This window comes from Theobroma umbraticum, unplaced genomic scaffold (genome assembly GCF_002168275.2).
Source record: "Theobroma umbraticum cultivar Fairchild unplaced genomic scaffold, ASM216827v3 scaffold_31.0, whole genome shotgun sequence".
NCBI lineage: Eukaryota > Viridiplantae > Streptophyta > Magnoliopsida > Malvales > Malvaceae > Theobroma > Theobroma umbraticum.
The window spans coordinates 360272-384495 of NW_018397283.1; the positions used below are offsets into that span (position 1 = coordinate 360272).

At 32.6% G+C, this 24224-nt stretch overlaps 2 protein-coding genes across 2 annotated transcripts; one reads left to right on the plus strand and one right to left on the minus strand.

Moving 5' to 3' along the window:
* The first annotated feature begins 1981 nt into the window (after positions 1-1981).
* LOC110428186 (putative WRKY transcription factor 3) lies at positions 1982-6308 on the plus strand. Its single transcript, XM_021443931.2, has 4 exons — positions 1982-2721; positions 4123-4823; positions 4913-5071; positions 5655-6308. The coding sequence occupies exons 1-4, from the start codon at positions 2254-2256 to the stop codon at positions 5914-5916; spliced, it is 1590 nt and encodes a 529-aa protein (XP_021299606.1). The 5' UTR covers positions 1982-2253; the 3' UTR covers positions 5917-6308.
* An 808-nt stretch (positions 6309-7116) lies between these two features.
* On the minus strand, positions 7117-13141 carry LOC110428187 (beta-hexosaminidase (DUF1336)). Its single transcript, XM_021443932.2, is given in 12 exon segments — positions 7117-7462; positions 7464-7574; positions 7682-7804; positions 7968-8162; positions 8476-8604; positions 9029-9191; positions 9311-9443; positions 10067-10318; positions 10431-10514; positions 10948-11329; positions 12098-12231; positions 12838-13141. Coding segments are annotated over 10 exon segments (1506 nt in total). The 5' UTR covers positions 11237-11329; positions 12098-12231; positions 12838-13141; the 3' UTR covers positions 7117-7435.
* Between the last annotated feature and the right edge of the window lie 11083 nt (positions 13142-24224).

The window sequence follows — 24224 nt, forward strand, 5'->3', positions numbered from 1 at the left end:
AAATGAGAACTGATCAAACCCGGAGGGGTGGCTTCCCCAACGTACAAAAGCAGAAAGAAAATAAAAAGAAATGCAAGTTGGAGCAAGAAACTAGCAAATTGTACGTTAAAAAGGGTTTCTCCTCTTCCTCCCAAAGACGTGTGGCCCTACGTGCACCGCACAAACTCTTCCCAAAGTTTGTAGTATTTGGGGTCACCAATCAAACTCGAAACCTAATAATGCCCACAATTGCCAGCTTGCCCCTTCCAACTTAGGCCCGGTAGTCGTGGCAAAGTGGCTTTGCTTCTTCCCATTACACGTGATTTACCCTCTTGGGACTTTGCTGGTACCCCTGGTGGCACAGAATCTGACTCTCTCTCTCTCTCTCTGCCTTCCAAATCAAGCCTTTTTTACTCATTGGGAGTCCTGCATGGTTTTTTCCTTCCTTTCTTTCACCAATTTGTCAACCTTTTCTTCCTTGGACTGACCTCCCTGATCTGCAGTTTCACCAGGGAGGCTACCCATTCATCAATCTTTGCCTTTTTCCATCATTTTTTCTAGATGGGATTTTCTTTGCCTGGTGAAGGAATTTATATAAATGGACAACAACTTGACCTTTTACAGCTCGTCTATGCCCATTTCCTACCAGAAACTGATTGCCTAATAGGAAAAATTACATTTAAAATTGGAGAATTGTTTTTGTCTATGCCATTTCAATGTTTAAGAGGAACTAAACTCGATTTAACAGTTATTATTTTCTTTTTAACAAAAAGATTCAAAATTTGAATCCTTGCTCGTTCTTTATTCTTTCTTTACATATTAAAAAAATAATTAAAATAAATCTACAATAAAAAATTAATCATAAAATCTAAATATTTCAAAATTAAATCAATATTTTATGTGCAAAGTGAAAGAATAACATAAAAATGTTTGTTAAGGTTAAGGTTTGATGATGAGTTTGGAGTTTGGACAATAGATGGAGTGGTGTTTGATGACAATTTGATTTACCATTGGTTTTTTTTTTTATAAGTAAAAGAAAGAGGATTCGAACTTTATTTTTTAAATAATAAAATAATTACTAATTAATAAATCAAATGCTCGTATACAATTTACTATTAATTTTTTTACTTTGCTTGACCATAAGTTGAGACAGAAACAGATGTTAAGGAATTATGTTATTCCAAATCTCAAGTTGTGGACATTGTTTGTACTTTTGAGCTTGACTGTTCCAAAATGATGATAGGAGATTAGATTACCCTTCACTTTCAAGTAAACAGTCATGCTATTTTTATCTCTTTATTTATTTATTTATTTTATGTTCTTCCTTGCTTCATATCTTGTTGTATAATATCAATTTTCTGTTGATCATATGGCATCAACTTTTCTTAAAATTTATGTAATTTGGATTTTTCCATCAATAATAAAAATGGTATTTTAATCTTGTTTATTTTTATTATATTTCTCTCATTTTTTTTATATAGTTACCCAAGGACAGGTTCAAGCATTTTTTATTATAATTAAAAAATAATAAATTCATTAATATCATTAACTATATAAAACTCTAACATAAATAATATAATTAATAAAGATAATTTGACACTTCAATGATGTCATTTGACACCACTTGTTTATATGTCGATGTGCCTATAGTGACAAGTTTTTAATTTTCTTCGTATTGCAAGAGTATATATAAAAATTTTGATAAAATTTTTAAATTTTGTAAATTTAATTAAAAAATTATATTTTGAAAAAAATAAAAATCATTTGTAGGATGGCATTACTTACTAATTTTAACGTTCATGCTCCGTCATTATCTTTCCTAACTTCCAACCCAACTTTCGTTGGAATATTAAATTTTAAAAAAAATCCATAAAAAAAAATTACTGACGACAAATTTACCCAAACATTTTTAATCTTTCAAATTATCCAATAAAATGACAGATCTACCCCTAAGTACAGCAGTAAAATAGGGTCCCCACCTAATGTGAGCTCATGGGGCATGCCGTGATTCCCAAAGTCGTCGGGGATTGAAATGTAAACAAAAGAAGGAAAAATGAAAAAAGAAAAAAGAAAAATGGAAAAAGGAAAGGGAAAGAGAGAAAGAGCTTTTTAGTATCTGCGGCGTGGACTTTTTGGACTGAACTTGGTTTCAGATCCGCAAACCAAAGGCAAAAGCAAAAGGGGAAATTAGGAAATACAGCGGAACAGAAACAGAAAGACAGGTTTTTTTTTGTTATCGGGTTTGTTTTGTTTTGTGTTTGTTTTGATGTTTTAATGGCTGAGAGCCAAGAGCAGCAGCACCAGCCGTCCAAAACGGTGGCGTCTCAAAGACCCACGATTACTCCTCCACCAAGGCCTTTCACGGAGGCGCTATTCAACGGTGGGTCAGGCATGATGGGATTTAGCCCAGGACCCATGACCCTTGTTTCCAACTTCTTCTCCGACACCGACGAGTTTAAATCCTTCTCTCAGCTACTTGCTGGTGCCATGGCCTCGCCGGCGGCTGCAGCAGCTGCCCAGAGACCGAACTTTCCTCCTCCTCCTACTGCTGCTACCACGGAAGAGCAGGGTGACGTTAGCGGCTCTGGAGGTGGTGGTGACACGGGGTTGCGGTTTAGGCAGAATAAACCGGCCGGTTTGGTGATAGCGCAACCGCCGCCTATGTTTACTGTGCTGCAAGGGTTGAGCCCTGCGAGCTTGTTGGAGTCTCCTGGGTTCAGTGTGTTCTCTCCCGGTGCCCAGGTAACTTTTGAAGTTTAACTTTTTGGAGGGTATTCGTTGAAATGAAAGGATTTTTGGGTAGTAATAACATTTAATATTTATGTATTTGGTTATTGTTAAATTTGCTATGAGTTCCTAATTGTATCGGTTCAGTCTAGAAAGGTACTTTTGAGATTGGGAAGGAGAGTTCCTTAATTCTAAGTAAATGGGAATAGCTTATTATTATTGCTGTTGTTGTTATTGTTGTTCATATGGCAATGTTGGCTATAAAGAAGAAGAAGGTTGGGAAAAGAGGAATTGGGATCTGTTTTGTCTGTTTAGTGAATCGGATTCGTCTTTGGTATCTGAAAATTAGTTTGCTTAAGGTTAATGTAAAAGGCAAAACTTTAAAGAATGGCTGGACAAATGGATATGCAAATATGCTTGGCTTTCTTGTTGGAGTTGTGTTGGTATATAAGTGTTTATATGAGTAGACAGAGGGAAAGGATTTAAGGGATGGTATAAGGAAGAGAAAGGGAAAAGGATATGGCTTTATGCCAAGACCTTATGTTCCTAAGTGGAATATCGTGTAACTTGGGAATTATCTTTAAGAACTAAGGATTTGCTTATCCTTGGTAGTTATGTTAAATGCTGAGATAGTTTGATATGCTGATGCTAAATGTAAAGTCTGCAATGTTTTTGAGGTCAAAGGATTGATGGATTGCTGCATGAAAGGAATGACATACGCTTAAAGTAGAAAGCTTTGACCTCCAAGCTCATTTTCGTGGATATATCTTAATTGAATTTCAATGTGTTGCATTTTGCATGTGGGGAAGTCTTTCTTGGTGGCAGCAATCTCCGTGTGTTACCTGTTTGAATTAATGCCCATATAATAGATGATAAAAGTTTATTTGCTTTAAGTGGTCTCCTGATTGTTATTTTAACATGTTATTGTGAAGGAACATACTATCTTTGCTATTTTAATTTATCCTTTAATTCCATTTGCTTGTTGTATAGCACATAGTGTCTGTGAAAGTAGTAGAGCGAGTACAAGAACAGAAAAGGTTAGTGTTCTATGGTCTATAATCTGTATCTTGTCATCTGAATGTTTGTCCACTTTGAGTGTTTGCATATGAAAAAGATACACATAAATATGTTTTATAAATATGGTTGGTGAATGGTTACCTTTCAAGTGTGTGAATTGGTTGTCCCACTGTCAATTGACTGGAACTTGTCCTATCAGCAGTGTAAAAATCTTTGGATAGCTTTTAGTTGTGTAAGGGGGAGTGCCTCTGATTCACTCCCAGCTATATAGTAGTGAAGACTGAAGAAGATCAAAAGCTAAGAGAAAATGTAGTACTTTGGCCTTTATTTATTAGTAGTTACAATATATGTTTCATACTTCAGTTATTAACCAATTTTCCCTATTTATGAAATGTATAGGGTCCTTTTGGGATGACACACCAGCAGGCCCTAGCACAGGTCACAGCTCAGGCTGCACAAGCCCAAATGCAGGCTGAATATTCATCAGCACCAGCAGCATCTTTGGCACAGGTTTCATCAATTACTGCCAGTACAACCACAAACCAGCAGATCCCAACATCATTGCCAGACTCTAGTGTTACTGTGAAGGAACCTCCCAGAGTATCTCACTCTGATCCGAGATCCCAACCTGCTTCATTTATTGTTGATAAGCCAGCTGATGATGGCTACAACTGGCGAAAGTATGGGCAGAAGCAGGTAAAGGGCAGTGAATTTCCTAGAAGTTATTATAAGTGCACGCATCCAGGTTGTCCAGTCAAGAAGAAGGTTGAGAGATCACTAGATGGCCAAGTAACTGAAATTATCTACAAAGGGCAACACAACCATCAACCTCCTCAGTCAAATAAGCGTGCAAAGGATAGTGGAAGCTTAAATGGAAATCCAAATAATCAGGGAAATTCTGAATCAGCTTCCCAACCTCAGGGTGGCAACTTGAACATATTGAAAGAAGGGACATCTGCTTATTCAATGTCTAAGAAGGACCATGAATCTAGCCAAGCTACAGCTGAACATCTTTCTGGGACCAGTGATAGTGAGGAAGCAGGTGACAATGAAACTGTTGCTGATGAAAAAGATGAAGATGAACCTGGCCCCAAAAGAAGGTATGTAAAAATTTTACATAAACCTATTATATGCTCCATTGAATTGGTGATGAAATCTCTAGCCAACAAAATTTCATCTTTATGTGCAGAAGTACAGAATATAGGGTCTCAGAGCCAGCTTCTTCACATAGGACTGTCACAGAACCTAGAATTATTGTGCAGACAACAAGTGAAGTTGATCTATTGGATGATGGCTATAGGTGGCGCAAGTATGGACAGAAAGTTGTCAAAGGCAATCCTTACCCAAGGTAATGCCCCTGCTTGTGGAAAATAGAAATAACTATCTACTGCAAAGTGGTTCATTCTTGGTTACGTGTCCTGGGTTGTTACTCGTCTAATCTGAACCATTGATTCCTGGTGTCAGCTTTACAAAAGAATTTTGGACTTTTTGGAGTGATAACAAATAGAAAGCCTCTTGAGCCATTGGTCCTAAAAATTGGAAAATACAAATAGGATCAAGAATTTATGAAAATGGCTTGTGGTATCTTATGAAGAAAGGTAGTCATTAACTGTCTTAATATGTTGGATTGTTCCAACGCAAATATCATTAGCTGTGTATATTTTTACTAAGAAATTGCATATTGGTTATGACATATGTTGAAATTTTCATCTGGTGTCTAACCTTTTCAACCTTAGACAATGGAGACATTTCTACATAGACTGTCTTTGCCAAAACCTCTCAACTGTTGGGTTGTTGTTCTGTTCAATTGGTGTGAATGTGTTTATAATTCTATCAATTTTACAATATGTCTGATTTCCATTTGGAAATATGACTACCTTTTATGTGATCTATTTTGGAGCATTCCTGATGCATCTTTTCTGGTTCTACAGAAGCTACTATAAATGTACAACCCCTGGATGCAACGTGCGTAAGCATGTTGAGAGGGCTTCAACAGATCCCAAGGCTGTTATAACAACATATGAGGGAAAACATAATCATGACGTACCAGCTGCCAAAACTAGCAGCCATAACACAGCCAATAGTAATGCATCACAAGTAAGAACACAAACTGTAACTAACAGGGCAGATTTTGGGAACAATAGTCAACAGCGTGTAGCACATTTACGGCTAAAAGAAGAGCAGATAACATAATTTCTACTGTGCTTCAACTATGGGAAGGGGCAGGATAGCATGAGTACAGCATGGAAATTTCCCATGTATATCAGGCAAAATCCATGGCATTTTGCCAAAGTTTGTAATTCAACACTGGCAGCCGATGTTTTAATGGAGGCCATCCACCCAACAGATATGATATACAAAAGAACCGAGGAAGAAACATATGAGAAGGAAGGCAGTTTGGAACAAAACTCACTCGGATTGAACTAGGAGGGGCATTGTTGTTGTATGTAAAACTAGTTTAGAGGGCATACTGTATTTAGTTTCTGTTATTCCGTGCATTCTTTTTGTACATGGAAATACTGAATTAATGTTGTTTCATATGATTGTTGACTGATAGTGTATGAATCTCAAGAAGTTTTAAATTATTTATAGCTCATCTCTGCCAAAACCTTTGGGTAGATTTTGCTGCCTACCTTATGTTATTGTTCTGTTGGGGTGCAATATTAGTGTTGTGTACCACTTTGATACCAGTTTTAACTTTATCCTTGTGCATAAATACCTAGAGCTGGTCAACTTTGAGATGTACAATTAAATTGGCTTGAATAATAAAAAATTTTCTTGAATTATGTCCGTTTATACAATTAAAAGTTTTTTATTATTATCGAATTTTATTAATTTTTTGATTTGTATTTGTAGAATTTTTTGATTTTAATAGAAAATTTGATGATCTTTAATTGATATTTTCTTTTCATATAGTATATGACATGATATAATTCATTTTACATTAACTGTTATTGTCAAATAGAGAAAAAAAAAAGCTTAAACTACCCAAACACGTCCTAAACATTAAATTTATTTGTTTTTTAAATTTAGCATATGGTTGTTGTAGACATCTCTATTTAATAATTTAAAATTTCATACAACAATCTCATATCAAATAACTTCACATCAACACTTACAAATATCATGTCAATGCTTGATCATATCATATGAATACTACTATTGTATTATTCATGAAATATCACGTTATCATTGTCATACTATCAAATTCAATATTACATCAATAAGAAAATACCACGTCAATGTAACCAAAATACATGTCCGCATAAACATAAAAAATTTTAACATTATTAATAATTGGACTGACATTATTAATTTTAAAAAATACATAAATTAAATTTTAAAAATTATTATACAAAAATTAAATCTATCACTTTAGTAACGTACAGAGATAAATCTCCCAATAACTCTCTTGAACCAACATTAGGTACCATACAACAGATTATGATGTCTAGATTTTATGGTAATTAGCTTGCTGGTGAGCATATAGAAATTACAAAGGCAGCGGATAAGAAAAGTAACAATGTAAATGAATGCAAAGAATACTAATACAGATGATTTAAATGATTTTTAAAATTTACCAACAAATTTTCACTTTCGGATTCAAAAAAAAAATGAAAATTTTTCTTATATTTTATCAAATACAAAAATTTCTTTCATTTTTTTTTCCCCGAACCTTTCGTTCTCTGCAGGTATTGTTGGATTAAATGCATCAACCTCCTGGTGTCTGTTCAAAATTAATCCTCTTTGACTGTTACAATGGTAGGGATTTGGCCGTGATTTACAAAATCAATCTTGTTCAAGCGCAAACAACACAAGGCTTGCTCTGGCAGTTCCTCTGGTTTTTGTGCCTGACAACATTAACATATCACATAAGTTTGGGCAGTTCCCTTGATTAATTTCCTCATGTTGCAATCCATGGCTGCTTAAAATTAGAGAGAGAGTGGCAAGAATTTACCTGAATAGTCAAACCCAGATTAACTATTCCATTCTTCATGCGTTCTAGGAATGATTCAAGTCCTTTCCTAGATATGTAGCTAAACCGGTGTATATCCAGGTCAATCTCAAAGTAATTGGGTCCCTGGATGACAAAAACAGAGCCCACAACTTGTTAAATTTGGTCATGATATCAGTCAAAAGGACAAGAACAGTGTGAAGTGTAAATCATTGGACTGCGTTGCATATAATTCAGCATGTGAAAGCAGCGGAGAAATTAACTGTGAAAAAAGAAGTTATTGAATTACCTTATAGAAGTTGTGTTGAGGCCGTGAAAGCACTGGCTTGTCGTTATAAGCTTGAATAAGCCTCCTTTCGGTAGAACCTAACTGGAGGTCGTCTGGGTTAACTAAATTAGCCATGATTTTTAGCCTCTCTCTGAAAGGAACGGTGGACTCTTTCGCAAACCCTTTAACCTTTTCCATTTCATCGTCAACAAATTTCTGTAACAGAGTACAACCATGACCATCAACCAAAATGGTTTCCAAGGTGGAAAGAAGATAAATAACCAAAATATGTGACAGATGCCATTTGCCTCTGGAAAGAGTACGTGATTTCAAGCAAGCAACATGATTACAAGTATGACAATTGAAGTTTCATTTGAATGGAAATATATGGACGACAATTTCTGCTGCTGGATCAGTTAAAGAAATAGATTTGATTTCTTTACTTAGCCCATTTAATATGGCAGGACTCCAATTCTTTGTCAGTCAACATTGATTCTAAAGTTGTATGAGAAAATTGGTAAGGGACTACCTTTATGCTGTCCTGGAAGTGAGCGGATATATCTTTGTCAAAAGTCTCTGACACCTTAAAATATAAGACAAGGCTCAAGCCTTCGCCATTGGCATCACCAAGAAACATGGTGGCAGGATAAGTAGGCACCTACAAGAAGAAAACCAAACAACTTATAAAATCCATAAAAATGATACAGTAACTAAGATGTAAGCAAATTATATCAATTAATTTTTCCATTAGCACTCCCAGAAATGCCAGCATGAAACATCTACTCTGTAAAACAACTTGATGTTACTGCTTTATAGCTAATTTGTTCCAAATCATTGTACCTAGCAACGATGAACTAGCTGAAAACTATTCTTTCCTTTTCTGTCTCCTTTTTCTGGGATTCATTCTTTACAAGCAATTCATTTACTTACAACCTTTTGTTTCTTTCTTTTCTGTAGATGACTCTAACTGTGACTAACTCTAAGCAATCAAAATCAAGAGAATTTTAAGGTATGTAAGATATGCACAAACATGAGAGAGAGAGAGAGAGAGAGAGAGAGAGAGAGAGAGAGAGAGAGAGAACCTGTATATTAACAATCAGAAGAGCAGGTACTTTTTCGTGTGGTTTTACATTTGGCAGTTCAAGGTGCTGAGCAATGTGATTCACTTTCTGTGGGCAGGCAAATAAATCAACCCCGATTGGTACATATGGGCTATAGTCTGGAGCAGGGAACTTCTGTTTATCTCTGCATGATAATGTCCAACCTCGATGAGATACGAGAAAAACAAAAATAAAATCATCCATTAACAGTTCCAGATATGAATGTTATGATATGTTGTGGATGACAACAACTAAACGGCTTGCCTAAAGTAATTCTCGCCACGGAGCATAAAAAGTGAAGGAGAAATCTCTGACCAGCTTCCTGGAGTTGGTTTCTCTACCGAGCAAGGAATTAGAAGTCCTGCTCTGGGACGGTACAAGTACCTGTCAGCTGCACCTGTTATCAACTTGTAATTAGTTCCAGCCAAAAGTAAAACATATGCAATTTTACACTCAATAACAAGGGCAAAAAGGTAATTACACTGTACTGAAGTAGGTTCTCATAAAATGCAGTCTTAAATGCTAGATTATTACAAAAATGAATAATGAAAAACAACAGGTAAACTCCCTCTACATCCAAAGCCCTATTCAATATTTTGACATCAGGCATATATTTCCAATCAGAAGTGAATATTCTAAAGATCTAGATGTTAAAAACTTATATGCAACAAATCATCAATTTCTAAATATTTAGTTCATATCTTGCACTACTTTAGAAGTATACTTCTCATAAATTTAACAATAAAACTTGCCATCATCTTATAATTGCATTCTTAGTTCCCATAATTTCAAAAGATGTACCAACTTCTCCTAGAAAGGGAAATAGAAATGATAACCACCTAGATCTCATCTCAATTAGCTGAAGTAGCATTAAGACATGCCACTGCATCATAAAGGCAACTCATTTTATTTTTGTATATATACATTTATAAAGGATATATTAATGCTATGCCTCACACAAATATCATGAACAATGTCTAACTATTTCTGTCCAAATGTTCACACAAGATCATTACTTACAAAATTCTGTAATTTCATCCCCTTCAAACGATTTCCTCTTCACAGAAAGCATGATAACTGTCGATTTTTTTATGCTCTCCTGGGTTTTCTCTCCCAAATCAACTGTGCCATCTTTCAGGCCCTTAATGCTGTAACTTTCATAAAATCCTTCATACTTAGACACATTATCTACAAAGCATGATGCACTTTCATACTGAAGCAATTGCGCATTTGAAATATTCCCAATTGCATTACCTACTGAAGAAAATGCATCTGAAGGCAACAGCCAAAATATTAAAAGTGTAAGCCTTTGTGACCAGTCAAGCATCAGAAATCATAATTGAAAGAAATGATCACTTGCTTACAATGAATGCAAGCTCATTACCTCCATACACACTACCAGAATCATCATCTGACTCAGACTCTATAATGCTAACAGAATCAAACCATACTTCCTCTTGGCATATTCCTGCAAAATAATTGCATTTCTACAGTCACCAATTGTTCAAAGTGACAGTTGTTTAAACCCCATTAATAATAGCCACCTTATCTCACAGATTTCAATATGGTAGGAAATACTCTCTTAGTAAGGGCACAAAAGGAAAAGTATTGAACAGTTTTTAAATTTGAGAATTTAGAGTCAGAAGTCTCTAGGTCGCCAAATCCACTATATTAATTCGGCTTTACCTCCATTATACAGTATAAATTGATCTGTTTTTAGTTTCCAAAAGACTTTAGCATATGTCAATAATACTGCTAAAAGAAATGCATCTCACTTTCCATCAATACATTCATGCATGCATATGTATGGATGGACGGATGGACGCATGTATAACTAAAAGCACAGTTCTGGATTATGGTTATCAGATATTTTGTAAAAGCAAGAGATGGATAGAAGAGACCATTGGTATCAATTTGACTGCGGTTCCATTGTAGCTGGGTTAGATGAAATGTCTTACTAGACATCTCAGAGCGCTTGCAGGTGGTTGTAGCACCCTTCTCAAAATCAAGATGAACATATTCACTAACAGCAAAATCTCTCATACGACTCCCAGCATCACTCAGCCTTTTCATAGGTCCATCAGGAATGGAAGCAGCGATCTTTCCATGGCGCTTGCGTGATCTACCAAAGTGTCTTTTGTATGGTTTAGATCTTGTGTTTTCACTATGTACTGAGATGCAGCTACCCATTATGTCGATATTCTTTTATAACGACTGCTACTAGTGAAGCCAACCTCAAAAGGAGCAGGCACAAAGCATATAAGCTTCAACAAAACAGCTGACCTGTTATATAATACAAGAAAAATGTCAAATGTTATTTTAAAAAATGTTGTAATAAAATATCAAAAGGCATGGTATCCAGAAAATTCCCAAACTGAGGACCTTAATGTCATTGTAAGAAGACAACCTATCAATTAAACATGCACAAATGCAGCATAGAACTTTTCTCTTTTCAATATCTTTCTATGTATTTCTGAGTCAAGACTCAAAAAGCTAATTGGAATTGTACTGTTTTTCTTTTCTTTTTCTTTTTTAAATGGAAACATACTGTTTTCATATAATATTAACAGCTAATAAGTTGATACTTTCAGAAACCAACAACTGAAGGAGGCAGCAGTTCACCATAAGAAATCCCTTACTAGTTAGGAGTTGGAATGTTTAAGAGATTCACCCTTTAGAGCAAAAGGGAGACATGAATTAATAGTAACCAAACAATCAGCAATGTTGATTCGTTCTTTAAAAAGTAGTATATTCAATCTTCTTAAAACACATCTTTCCTGTGTAAAATGCAAGTCGACTCCTATGTGGCTACACCCTACACCTAATCTCCCTTAAAGGTGATAAATTCATCAATACTTCAGGCTAACAACCCTGCAGTCCATTGCATGACCAGGAATTGCACAAAACTAATAGAAAATCACCGAGCCTTGCTAAACTTAATGGTATTCACTATCTATTTGCTTCTCCAAAGAGCACAATTTCTCCCCTTTCAGTTCCCTATATAATACAATATATGGTAAGAACAATCTTCTTTGTGAGTCAACTGCATACCTTCAAGTTATAAGTCATTCAAAAGGAGGAAGTACGCCTTTGGTGCAGCTCCGCTAAGCAAGCAAAACCTTATCAGGGGCAATACGTCACATTGAAGTGCTTAAGAAATTTGACAGAAACGAACACCGCCCTATCTGCAAAGCAATAATACTTTAATAAGTATCACTCCGGGCTAAGAACATATGATTATGTCTGAAAGAAATAAATTTGAACACAAAATACCTGAAAATTAAGAATTAAAAAGAGAAAAAAAATAATGCAAGACTCTCACTTCACACCATTTTAGATCATAGAATAAAAAAAGATCCATGAGAATATATTAAACCAATAAATCCTTATCTAGGGAAAAGAATACTAACTTCAGTTCTAATTAAATATATGCTAAATTTAAATCAGAAGAAAAATGAACAATAAAATGATCATATCAAAAATCATTAAATTTAAGGAATATATACATATATAAATATATAATGCTAACTTCGGTTTCTAATTAAAGATATGCTAAATTAAATCAGAAAAAGAATGAATAATAAAATGATCATCTCAAATATCATCAAATATAAGGAATATATATATATAATTAGCAAAGTCGTGAATCAGTAATACGTTCAAAGTTGAAATCATTGAAGCATGCAATAATAATGATCAAAACAAACAGGAGGAGAGATCATGTCGTAACTCATAATGAAGTTCGAAAAGGAGACCGAAAACAGAAAAAAAAACACGTCGAGAAAAGGAACCTGAGGAGAGAGAAAGGTCAAAATCCCGGCATGGACGAGGGAACATCTACCGTTCCGTTCCTTCACTTCGGAACTTCGAAGTCCTCTCCTTCCCTTTCCCTCTCTCTCTCTCTCTCTTAATCTCTCTACCTGAGACAGAGACCGAAACAGAGCTGAAAAAAAAAAAAAAGAAATACAGAGAAGAGAGGGAAACGGAAGAATTGTTGTGACAGTCTCCGTTATAGGCGGATCCTATATTGCCAAAAAGTCTCTCCTTTTAAATCTCCCTCTCTCCCTCTCTCCCGTTCTGTTTCTCATTCTCCTTTCATTCAATTGCTCTCTGTTTTTACTATTTTTATTTATTCATTTATTTTGGTTTATCGCCCGAGATTTCGCGGGCATTATAGCTCTTTGTCTTTACTCCCACGTGGCATATTTAAGGTAAGTAAAGAGTAATTCCAAGCTTTTCCTTCCATGCATTGCTTCGTTGACTCTGTTTCTCGTTATTATTAACTGCTTTGTCTCTGTTCCTTAATTTAATGAATTTATTAGGTAATAATTTAGATAAATAATTCTACCAATTTAATCATCAGATAAATTATGATAAGCTAAGAACAAACACTTGTTTATCTTATCAAATACAAATTAAACAATTAAACAAACAACCAATTCAAAATACAACATCCTTAATCTCGTAATTAAATTAAATAAAATATTTTAAAATTATTTATTTATTAATATTAACATTGAGTACGTAGGGTTAAGTATTAAGTCAAATGTCCATAATCGAAGAGAATTGAATAATTAGATCTTAATGCTTATAAAACCAAAGGTTCTTATCAGCGAAACAGTAAATGGCATTAAATTTTAGCTATAAATAATTGGGAAGCTATCATTGAAGTAAATCAATCATAAAAATCATATTATATACCATTAAGGTAAATTAATCAACACCAAGAAATCATAAAAAAATTTATCAATTAGTTATCACCGCTAAAGGCTCTCATGAATCTATATTTTTTACTCGATTATAGTCGGGCTAGATAACTCGTTTTAATCCTAAACTAGAGTGCAGGTGTTAAACATTACTTATCGATCATCTATAAAATTTGAACTCCTAAATACTTACTAAAACACTATTTAATTAATTCAAAATTACTTATGTTAAATCGAACGATATTATCAAATGAGTCAAATCATAATCGATGAAGCTTTCGGACATTGTTACCATATTATTACCTACTGAAATACTATTTAATAAACATTCATGGGATTTTTAAAGTATCCCAAAGGCAAATAACCCAATAAAGAGAGACTTAAATGATGTTAATGGTGTGTTAGATATTGAGATTCCAAGCATCCAAAACCAAACATTCCCATCAAATTGTTGGTTATTTTGTGATTAAGTTGAAGAAAATCGAAAGAAGGAAAGGTCTCAATCATGGCAGGGTGGCCAAAAGGGAGGTTAGGGGCGGATTATGCTCTCTTTTGTGCGCGTCCGTGTGCAGCAGCAGCAGCTGCTCCACGAAAACGACTCGTCGCAATATGAACTCAAAGCCCCCGAAATCAAACAATTGAAAACGCCAATTCAATTTTGGTTTGTTTAATATAAGGTTCTTTTTCTTAAAATGATGGGACATTTATAACAAACTAATTGTTTTATAGACCAAACATATATAATTTAATCAAAAGGAAAGTGGCAGCTCTATTGTTTTTAAAATAAAAAAAAGGAATAAATCTTAAATACTTGCATTAATTTACAACATGATAGATGTTGCTTTAAATATATATATATATATATATAATTTTTTTATTTAAAAAGATAATATCTAAAAAAAATTAAACTATTTCAAAAAAATTTAAATAAATTATTATTATTTTTATAAATTCAATTAAATTTTTATATTTTTATTTTGAATTAAATGAGCTATTATGACTAATGATTGATTAATTATTAATATTTTTATCATTATATGTCACATGACACTAATATAATATGTTGACATATTATAATGAATGATAACATAACATAATGTCATGATCATTTTTATTTTACATATCAAATATCATATCAATATTACGTGACATGATATATTAACTTGATTAAACGTAATAAAAAATAAAAAAAATTAAATTTTTTTAAATAATTTAAAAATTATTTTCAAACATTATACTTTATATATATGAAAAAAAATTCGAGTTATTTTCACTAATCACATTATGAAACACCATAGGTTTGGTACACCCCAATTGTTAACCTAAAAGGAAACTAAAAGCCAGTAGTTTTCCCTAAATGAATTCCATGAGTTTATGACTGATTTAGGAGCATGAAGAGCATGATCAATTATTTATAAACAACACCAAGATTTCTCTCTCTCTCTCTTGCTCTTTCTCTTTTCACAAAGCGTGTGATTACATAAATAATAATTAAATGAGAAGATCTCTTTTATGAATACAAAAGCAAAGGGTTCTTAAAGTAGCAAACTTTAGATGCATGCCCACGCAACCATATTTAAGCACAATGATTAGTTTATTTATTTGTTCCTGATTTTGCCTTTGGTTAAGTGCCATAATCATTGAGAGTCCCCCAATAAAAGAAAACTAAAGAACCATTCTTTGGTGTTTAAGGTGGCTCCAATGGTTGAATTGAACCAGTGTGGGGAGGAGTGGTTGAGCCGTAAAGGAGAATTTAGTTTAAGTCAAAGTTTGTCTCCATCACACCAACCTGTTGAAGAAAGAATCAAACATGGCTGAAGCTGCACTGCAACTTCTTTTCCTCAAGTAATCAAAGGTTAGGTATTGGAAACATACAGGCCACTTCCCACTCTTTCATGGTCACTAATTATGTTTAGGGTAAGTTCTACTTCCATCTCCTGCAGTATCAATTTTTCTCATACAGTATCTTACATTATTTCTTTCAATTAATGGTAAATTTTGTTCGAAGAAGAGTTACTGTTAATTTTTCTTAATAATATTACCAAACTCATTATAGAAAAGACTAATCAAGAAAAAAATTGAAATTATAAGAAATGCAGGTGAAGGTTATAGTAATAGAAGTTTAGACTTATCCTGTATTCTTATAGAGAGTAAGACTAAGGATTAATATATAAAATAAGATTATTTGTTAGGTAAGCTAGCTAGAAGTAGCTAGCTGCAAATGATATAGAGCAAGGGAACAATGAAATATGTCAGAACAAAAAGAAAACATAGGTGGAAGACTCCAAATTAAATTTTCTTTTATTTAATCTCTTGTTTTGCACGAATTAGACCAAATCCAAAGACCTGATCAGCATCAAATATATATATTCTAACGTTGTGGAAAAGAGTTAGTGGAGGGTCATCTCAAACCCCACTAGCTAGCAAATTAATTGTGAGTCTTACTAAGTATAATATAGGACTCAGTAATCACAAAGCTGAATCAAACAAAGACATGCACACTAACTCACCTACTCAATTATTTTGTCTTTAAACTTAGCTACAAGAGCACTGAGCAAAACCTTTTCAATCTTCTTCTCTGCCTGTCCAAATCCATACCAAATTTAATGGAAAACCTAGTAGTAAAAAACAGGGCTAGAGATGCCTAATCAGAAAGCTCCTGAGGGCTACATCATTTTTACTCCAATTATTGCACAATTTTGAGCTTCCAGGAGTTTCAGGAGACTGATATTATTGTTCCAGGCCCCTGGAATATTGTACATTTAACATGCGAACCTGACAATAGTTCAAGATCCAAGACTGGGGAAAGCTTTGTTTTCATGGGGGTGGAAAAAGGTTTTGACAACAGCACTGAGCAAAACCTTTTCAGTCTTCTTCTCTGCCTATCCAAATCCATACCAAATTTAATGGAAAACCTAATAGTAAAAGACAGGGCTAGAGATGCCTAATCAGAAAGCTCCTGAGGGCTATATCATTTTTTCTCCAATTATTGCACAATTTTGAGCTTCCAGGAGTTTCAGGACACTGATATTATTATTCCAGGCCCCTGGAATATTGTACATTTAACATGCTAACCTGGCAATAGTTCAAGATCCAAGACTGGGGAAAGCTTTGTTTTCATGGGGGTGGAAAAAGGGTTTTGACCATAAAGATGGCAAAGCATTAAATTTTCTTTGTGGGTTTGAAACGTATGGCTTAATATCTCCAGGTGTGGGTTGCACATGGTGAAATCTCTTTTCAATTTATTGAGATCCGTACTACAAAACTGAATTACTTCCTGCCTGGCCTTCAATGCATATTAGTTTTAGGATTACAAGATTTGTCTCAAGCAGAGTTAAGTGCATTGAATATGATTGTCAGGAAAGAAAATTACTCGGTAAGAGAAACAAAAGGATTCCCAAGCAGCTAAGAAGCTTATATAGGGAGGAAGATATGAAGGAAACGAAAATCAAACTCCCAACATTAGTAGCACTGGAATCCCATTTTGCTACTGATTTATTTTTAGGGTAAACTCTACTCATTTATTGTGATTTCAATTTTTTTTATGTGATATTTCGTGAATTTATTTTTGAATATACTCAAAAACATAGTAAGACATCTAATGTAAAATTGTATTCTTTCTATACATAGACAATTTTAAGTAGACTTTACAATTCATGTTATCATGTCACAAACGTGATAGATCTAAGTAAAGCATTGACCTAATACAGCCACAAAAATTAACTAATTCAATACTTCATGTGATATGAAAATTTGAACATTAGAATCACTTTAGCCCATAACATATCACAAAAATTAACTAATTGAGTACCTCATGTGACATGAAAATTTGGACATTGGAGTTACTTTAGCCCATTACCCAAAGCACAATTCTATGTTCTGAAAATGTTGTAAGACCCTGATATCAGAACATGTGATTGTTCAATCTTTCTTATGCATCTAGGTAGGGTTCCATTGAAATTGGAAAATAGATAACCTTCTTCTTCTTTTTTTTGTAATGATTGGGGTTCTCATTCCATAACAGTTTGCTGCCCTGCTTGTTGCTTGTTCGGAGTATGGTGGGCCTATTGCTTGACCTTTTAAAGAGGGAATGCCAGCTATGTCCTGTAATCTTATCAATGCCATGTCTCCCATCTTCACAAGAACCAAACTACATGTTGAACCATGCCCCTTTTATTTGTTGCTAAGTTATTTTAGCTTAGTTGGATCTCAATATAAAACAAAACTAAGAATGAAATAGCAGCAATTGCCTTTATAAGTGGTCTATTCTTCTTCTTAAATGGGTTAGTACAAGGTTGGAATTCTTGCCTAATCTGTAGGCGATTACCTAAGCCTTTGGGCCACATGTTGGGTGGAAGGTTCAGGCTTGTCGTTTGCTTGGGCTTATAAGCCATGGCGGTCAAGGATTTGGATCTAAACATTAGCCTTTTGTTATAGTCAGAACTTCTTTTTTAGTTACCGTTTTCTGTAATCTCGAGACATTATTTACACTTAAAGTGATAATCAATTCGAGTTTGCTCCTGAGTTATTCCAAATCAAGTTAAAATCAACTTAGACTTAACTTGTTAATTCTCTAATTAAGCTTGATGTTACTTAATATCTCATTAGCGTAATCGAGTTTTTATTTTTTTTAAAAAAATATATACAAATGTTTGAATTAATAAGTAATCTGATTAGATTTCTCAAAACAACTCAAATTTGAAAATAAAAAAAAATCCATCAATTTCAAGTTAAATTTCAACTATTCTCTAATTAAGTAAATTTATTATAAACACGAGAATCATTAAATTTATATTTAATGCATCATCAACGTACAAGTGTTATAAAATCATTATCTTCTCTCTAAAAAATTAACTTGAATAAATGTGCAGCCTCTACGTTTATAAACCTCTCGAGATCTCTCTAGCTATCCAACGAAGGATTAAAATATATTCTTACCTTTTTTAAAATACTTGACACGACGCGAACATGCAGCGACTCGAGAGAAGTTCATATGGGAAGAGGCTCAGGGTATTTTACCCAAAATTGGTATAATTAAATGCTGCTCACATGTTGGGTGTAAAGTTCAATAATGAAATGCACCCACCCCACGCCTTTGTTTTATGTCCCATCAAGCAGTTTTTGTGAGGGTTGCTCCCACTCCCCCCTTCAAATCAAAGCAAAATGACCCCACTCTTCTCATTACACAAATGCAGAAAAAAAGGTCAGGTTGTCAATTGTGCCAATAGATGCAATAAAAACCACCCCTGCCTCTGTTTCTGTTAGACAGAGGGAGAGAGTGACCTTTCCAGGCCCCCCCCTTAGTTATTATTAGACAATGTTCAAAATGAGACCACATTTCCATTGACATGTCTTTCATCCTCAAAACTTTGTCCCTGTTTCTTTTGCTTTTCTATCTTTCTTTTTCTTTCTGTGCCTCTTCCTGGTCTCCAAAACTAGTTGAGGGAACCAGGAAAAGGGGAGAATGGAGGGGACAAGAGGAAGAGGAATTGGATTAACATGGTGATGGATTGAAAGGAGAGCTCAGTCCAATTTATTCAACGGAACCACTTCTTTTATAAGCCCAAAATATGCATCCAAAAGAAGTGCTCACCATGGGCCTTTTGCAAACCAAACCAAGAACTTGAAGGGCAGGTAAGCTAAGCACCAAGGTGCCGGGAGGTGCTTAGACAAAGACTGGAACTGGAAGTAGAATTTAGATCTTTGGACACATGGTTTAACTGTCATTGATTCAAGTAATGGGTAACTTAAAGACCCTAACTCTAAATTCGGGATGGATACACTAGGTTATGGAAAAATTCAACAACTTTTATTATTATATTTATTCATATATATTTTTAAAAGGACTGAAAGTTTAAACATGTTATACTTTTAAACGTATAATTATATGTACTTTAATTTAATATTATGAAATTTAATCGATAAATTTTTCCATTTCTATATTCTAATTTAAATAATGCCTCAAGACCCTAGCAAGGGGTAACATCTTTTTTTGTCATTGTTGCCTATCTTTTAGACCAACTAAATGTCTAGTCACTTAGGAAATAATAAAAAAAAAAAATTATAAGAGGATGTAATGCAAAAGTTTGGAATCTCACTTTTTCACATCCAAAGTGATTGGATAATGAAAGACTCGTGGTGATTGGTGACAACAAAATGAGAAAAAGGGGAGCTAAAGTTGAAAGCAAATGAAAAATGAAATAACTTGAGTCATAATTTTTTTTTTCTTTTCAACTGATTTTTCTCTTTGCCTACAAATTAAGCAAAGCTTATAGTAATTTGAGTATGATCATTTATTTGATCTAAGTTATCGCTTTCGGCTAAAAAGGGATAACTTTAATTGTCCAATTTTGGGTCCACGTCCATCACAATTGTGGTATCAAAAATGGATTACGAAACGCTTTGAAAAAAAAAATCCCAAAACCCTAATAATTTGTTTGGACTTTTTATATTAATGAATTTTTTTTTTAAATAAATCGATTGTTCGGTTTTCAAATTAGGTACGATGTTTAGTATTTTCAAAAAAAAAAAAGAATATCAAAATTAAAGTTGAAATAAATTATCGATAAAATATGAATTCAAGATGAAAATATCACTTATTGTCAAAACGAATTACTTACCGATTGAATAAATATATATATCACAAATCTCATAATAATAAGAGATAAATATGAGTTCTGAATTTATGAGTGAGAGATTTCCTTCATTTAATAAATATTTTTTTTAAATTAAAAATATAGATACGAAACAAATGATATCAAAATTTATTTAACTATTCACTACGTGAGACTTTTCATAAAATATATTAAGATCAAGGTAGACTTAAACCAAGATTAGTGTATTTCTTTTATAAATACAAAAGTCCTCCATCTAATTGTGTATTTTATTATTTTATACTATTTCAAAATCTTATTTGTTTTTTTATTTTATTTTGATTGAAATACTAATTTTAAGTGAAATACTTTTAATTTTGATGTCATCTTAAGAATAAATTTTGTAAAATAAAAATAAAATACATTATTTTCATAATTTTATATCATTTGAACAAAAAAGAATATTCAATTTAAAAGGCAATAAATAATAGAACAAAATCCATTGGCAGTAGTACATGTAAATGTTTGGTAAGAATCAAAAAGTAACCAACCAATGGTCAAACACCGGAGGAGGAGGGTGAAGTTCTTTGGTCGTGGGATGATCGCATTGATGTCTGTCACGGGTATCAATCACGTGTCTCTAAACATGCTAGTCAGCTCTCACGGGTCATTTCCACCTTTATTTTATTTTATTTTAAATAATCTTTTTTTTCCCATTGGTTGAAAAATTTTACCCCATCAAGGATTCGTCCACGTCCCTCCCTACCCTATGGAATTAAATTTATTAATTTAAATATTTAATTAAGTCTTCCCATCTGGCGTTCCTCGTTCCTTTGTTTTCTTCTCCTCGTTTTTATGTTAGCAACTCAATGTTCTTCTTCTAAGTTCCAACCGTACATTAAAAAATAAATAAATTTTATCTTTTAATTGCATTTGGTACAAGGAAAAAAATCTTATATTATAAAATTATGTATATTATAAAGATGAATAATATATACACACACGATTAATGAATATATAAAAATTTATATTTTATTACGGAATTAATTGCTACTGATATTAGTTATGATTAGTTTAGAAGTTTAATTTATTTATAATTAAAACCTTATCGATTTCAAATGAAAGAAGTTAGTACATTGCTTAGGGACAAAAAGTCAAATGAATTCTCAAGTTTTACCTAAACACGTGATTAAATCATTGTATTTTTATTTGAATATAATTCAAACCAAAATTTAGAATATCCATGAGTTTATATAATAAACAATATAATGAATCACATCTTTAATTTCATTTTAAACATGATTCATGATACTAAAATGATACAAAGTTAAGTATTTGAAGTTTAGAATTATAATATTTCGTATAATAATTATGTTGTGTAATTATTCATTTTACTTGTTGTGTTAATAAGAGATAAGATTAGTTTTGGTATATGAACATAAGTATTTTCTTATTTATTAAATATGTTTGATAGTTGAAAATGTGTGATATTAGAATAAATTCAAATTTTCACTGATATAAGATTTTCGTGAAAAATATAAAAATTGATATAGATTCATACTAATGAAAATATTTCTTTTTTATGAGTAAAAAATTAATGTAACAAAAACAATATCCTATTAAAAATGATAAAATATTATAAATTTTATATTAATGAAAATTAAATTAAATTTATCCTATTCAATTAAAACACCTAACTTTTGGAATCACAATTACCAAGTTGTTATTTAATATATAAGAAAACATCATTCGCTCCACCGAACCGTTTGACTAAGCAAAAGTAGCAGCTGCGTGAACCGAAGCAAAGCATGATTGTTTTTCTCATGCAAGAGAAGGGGGGGGGCTGCATTGACCTTTGTGAAACCTTTGCACGTATTAAGATGTTTCCGTCTTCTCCTTCTTGGCCCAAATATGCTTCTGTCTTTATTCTTAAATTATTTTATTTTTTATTTTATTTTTCCCATATGTCAAAGGCAATAATAGATTGGAAAAATAAATAAAAATAGAAGAAAATAAATAAATAAATAAAAGGGTGGAGAGGATTGAGGAGGGACAGATGCAGATCCAAAGTAAATTAATGCATTGGAGCCTAATTATGTCAGACGCCGTGTACTTCTACAACGCCGTTTTCACTTTTCTTTGGTTTTACTATTGCCTGCCTCTGTTTCTTTCATCTTTCTTTCTTTCTTTTTTTGTTTTTTAATTTTATCCCGATCCTTTTGCTATTACCAAGACATGATTTCCACGCACCTAAGCAACATCATGGTCCATAGCCCTTTAGGCATCCTTCTGTACCCAATAATGCAGACAAGATGATAAAAATTATGTAAAAGTAATTTATATTAATTTATTCTTTGTTATAGTAAAATTTAAAACATTATATAATTTAAATAATTTTTTAAATAAAAATTTATTAATTAAAATTTAAATAATTTTTTATTTTTATCTTTAATAAAATCATTATATTTTTTAAAATTAATTAAATAAAATTATTAATTAAAATATTATATATCATTTAATATTATATAGCATTGACATAAAAAATAAAAAATATAACTTGATAAAGTAATTATGTCATAACAATATTCATTATGAGATATCATTCAATTGTGTTGTAAAAGTGTGCAAATAATTAAAATAGTTAGTTCGATTTAAAATTTTTTTAAAATTAAAAAAAAAGTAATTTTTTTAAAAAAAACCACAATACTAAACCGAAAAATGTTGATAACCAAAAATCGAACTATTGCGATTAGTTTGGTTCGATTACCAAAAATTGAAACTTATGAGAAATACACTAAAATAAGATATATGTTAGATATCAAATAATGTTTGATTTATTTATTTGAGCTCAAATCCGTATGATTTTAAACATAATTTCTTCCCACCTTATCTTAATTATAATAAAAGTTAGAATTTTTTAAGAAAGAGACTTGTGTAATTAATAAAATTGCCTCTCTTTGTATAAACATTTTTCACTTCTATTAGTTTAGTTGAAAATTTTTTTAATTAAAAATTAAATCAATTAAACCATTATAATTGAACATATTTAATCGAAATAACTAAACAACAAACTAATCAAATAAAAAAATTAAATTTATTTTAATTTGAATTTGTAGGTTCTTGATCATTAATATTAACGTGATATAAAATTATAAATAATATTTAAATTAATAATTATTTAATTAAATATAATAAAAATTAAAAATTTATTTAAAATTTTTAAAAACATTATTATTATATCATTCAGAAACTTTGATCACAGGAGTGGTATGAGAAGAGCCGCGCTGCACAGGGCAGAATCTCAAATATTTAACAAGAAGGAAAAATCGTCACCACGTCCAAAATCTGACAAGAAAATGCCAATTGCGCTTCTCAAAGCTTTCCAAAAGAATAAAAAAAAATATACTCCATTAATTAATTTGTACCCCATTTCTCCTTCCCCATCCCGTCCTTTCTCCCTGTTACGTCACTCTCCTTCCCCTGTTGCCGTTAACAGGATAGAATCTAACGTAACCTCTCAATCCTAAAGTTTCTAACTTTACCAGCTTCCTTCAACAGACCAACCAACAGTTATCATTCTTCCACCGGCCGCAGCTAGCAGCGGCAGCCCTTTCTTTTCTTTACCCCATCAACAAATATTTTAGTATCAAGAGTAGAAATCAAATAAACATGTTAATTCAGTCTTTTTTAACCATCAAAACTAGTTTTCATGTATGAATTCTTCACCTTCATGCACAAGTTTGCAGCACTTTTTTGTTACTTTCTATATATTATAGTATTATAGTTTAATTAATTACAACCGTTATATTGTTAAGATTTTCGCTGTCTCCAGTGATACATCATTATTGTTTCAAAGTCGTTTTTGATATTAATTGTTGC

Coding starts and splice junctions, on each gene's coding strand:
- LOC110428186 (XM_021443931.2), top strand. CDS start 2,254: ATGGCTGAGAGCCAAGAGCAGCAGCACCAGCCGTCCAAAACGGTGGCG. Junction 4,824..4,912: donor GAACCTGGCCCCAAAAGAAG/GTATGTAAAAAT, acceptor CTTTATGTGCAG/AAGTACAGAATATAGGGTCT. Junction 5,072..5,654: donor AAAGGCAATCCTTACCCAAG/GTAATGCCCCTG, acceptor CTGGTTCTACAG/AAGCTACTATAAATGTACAA.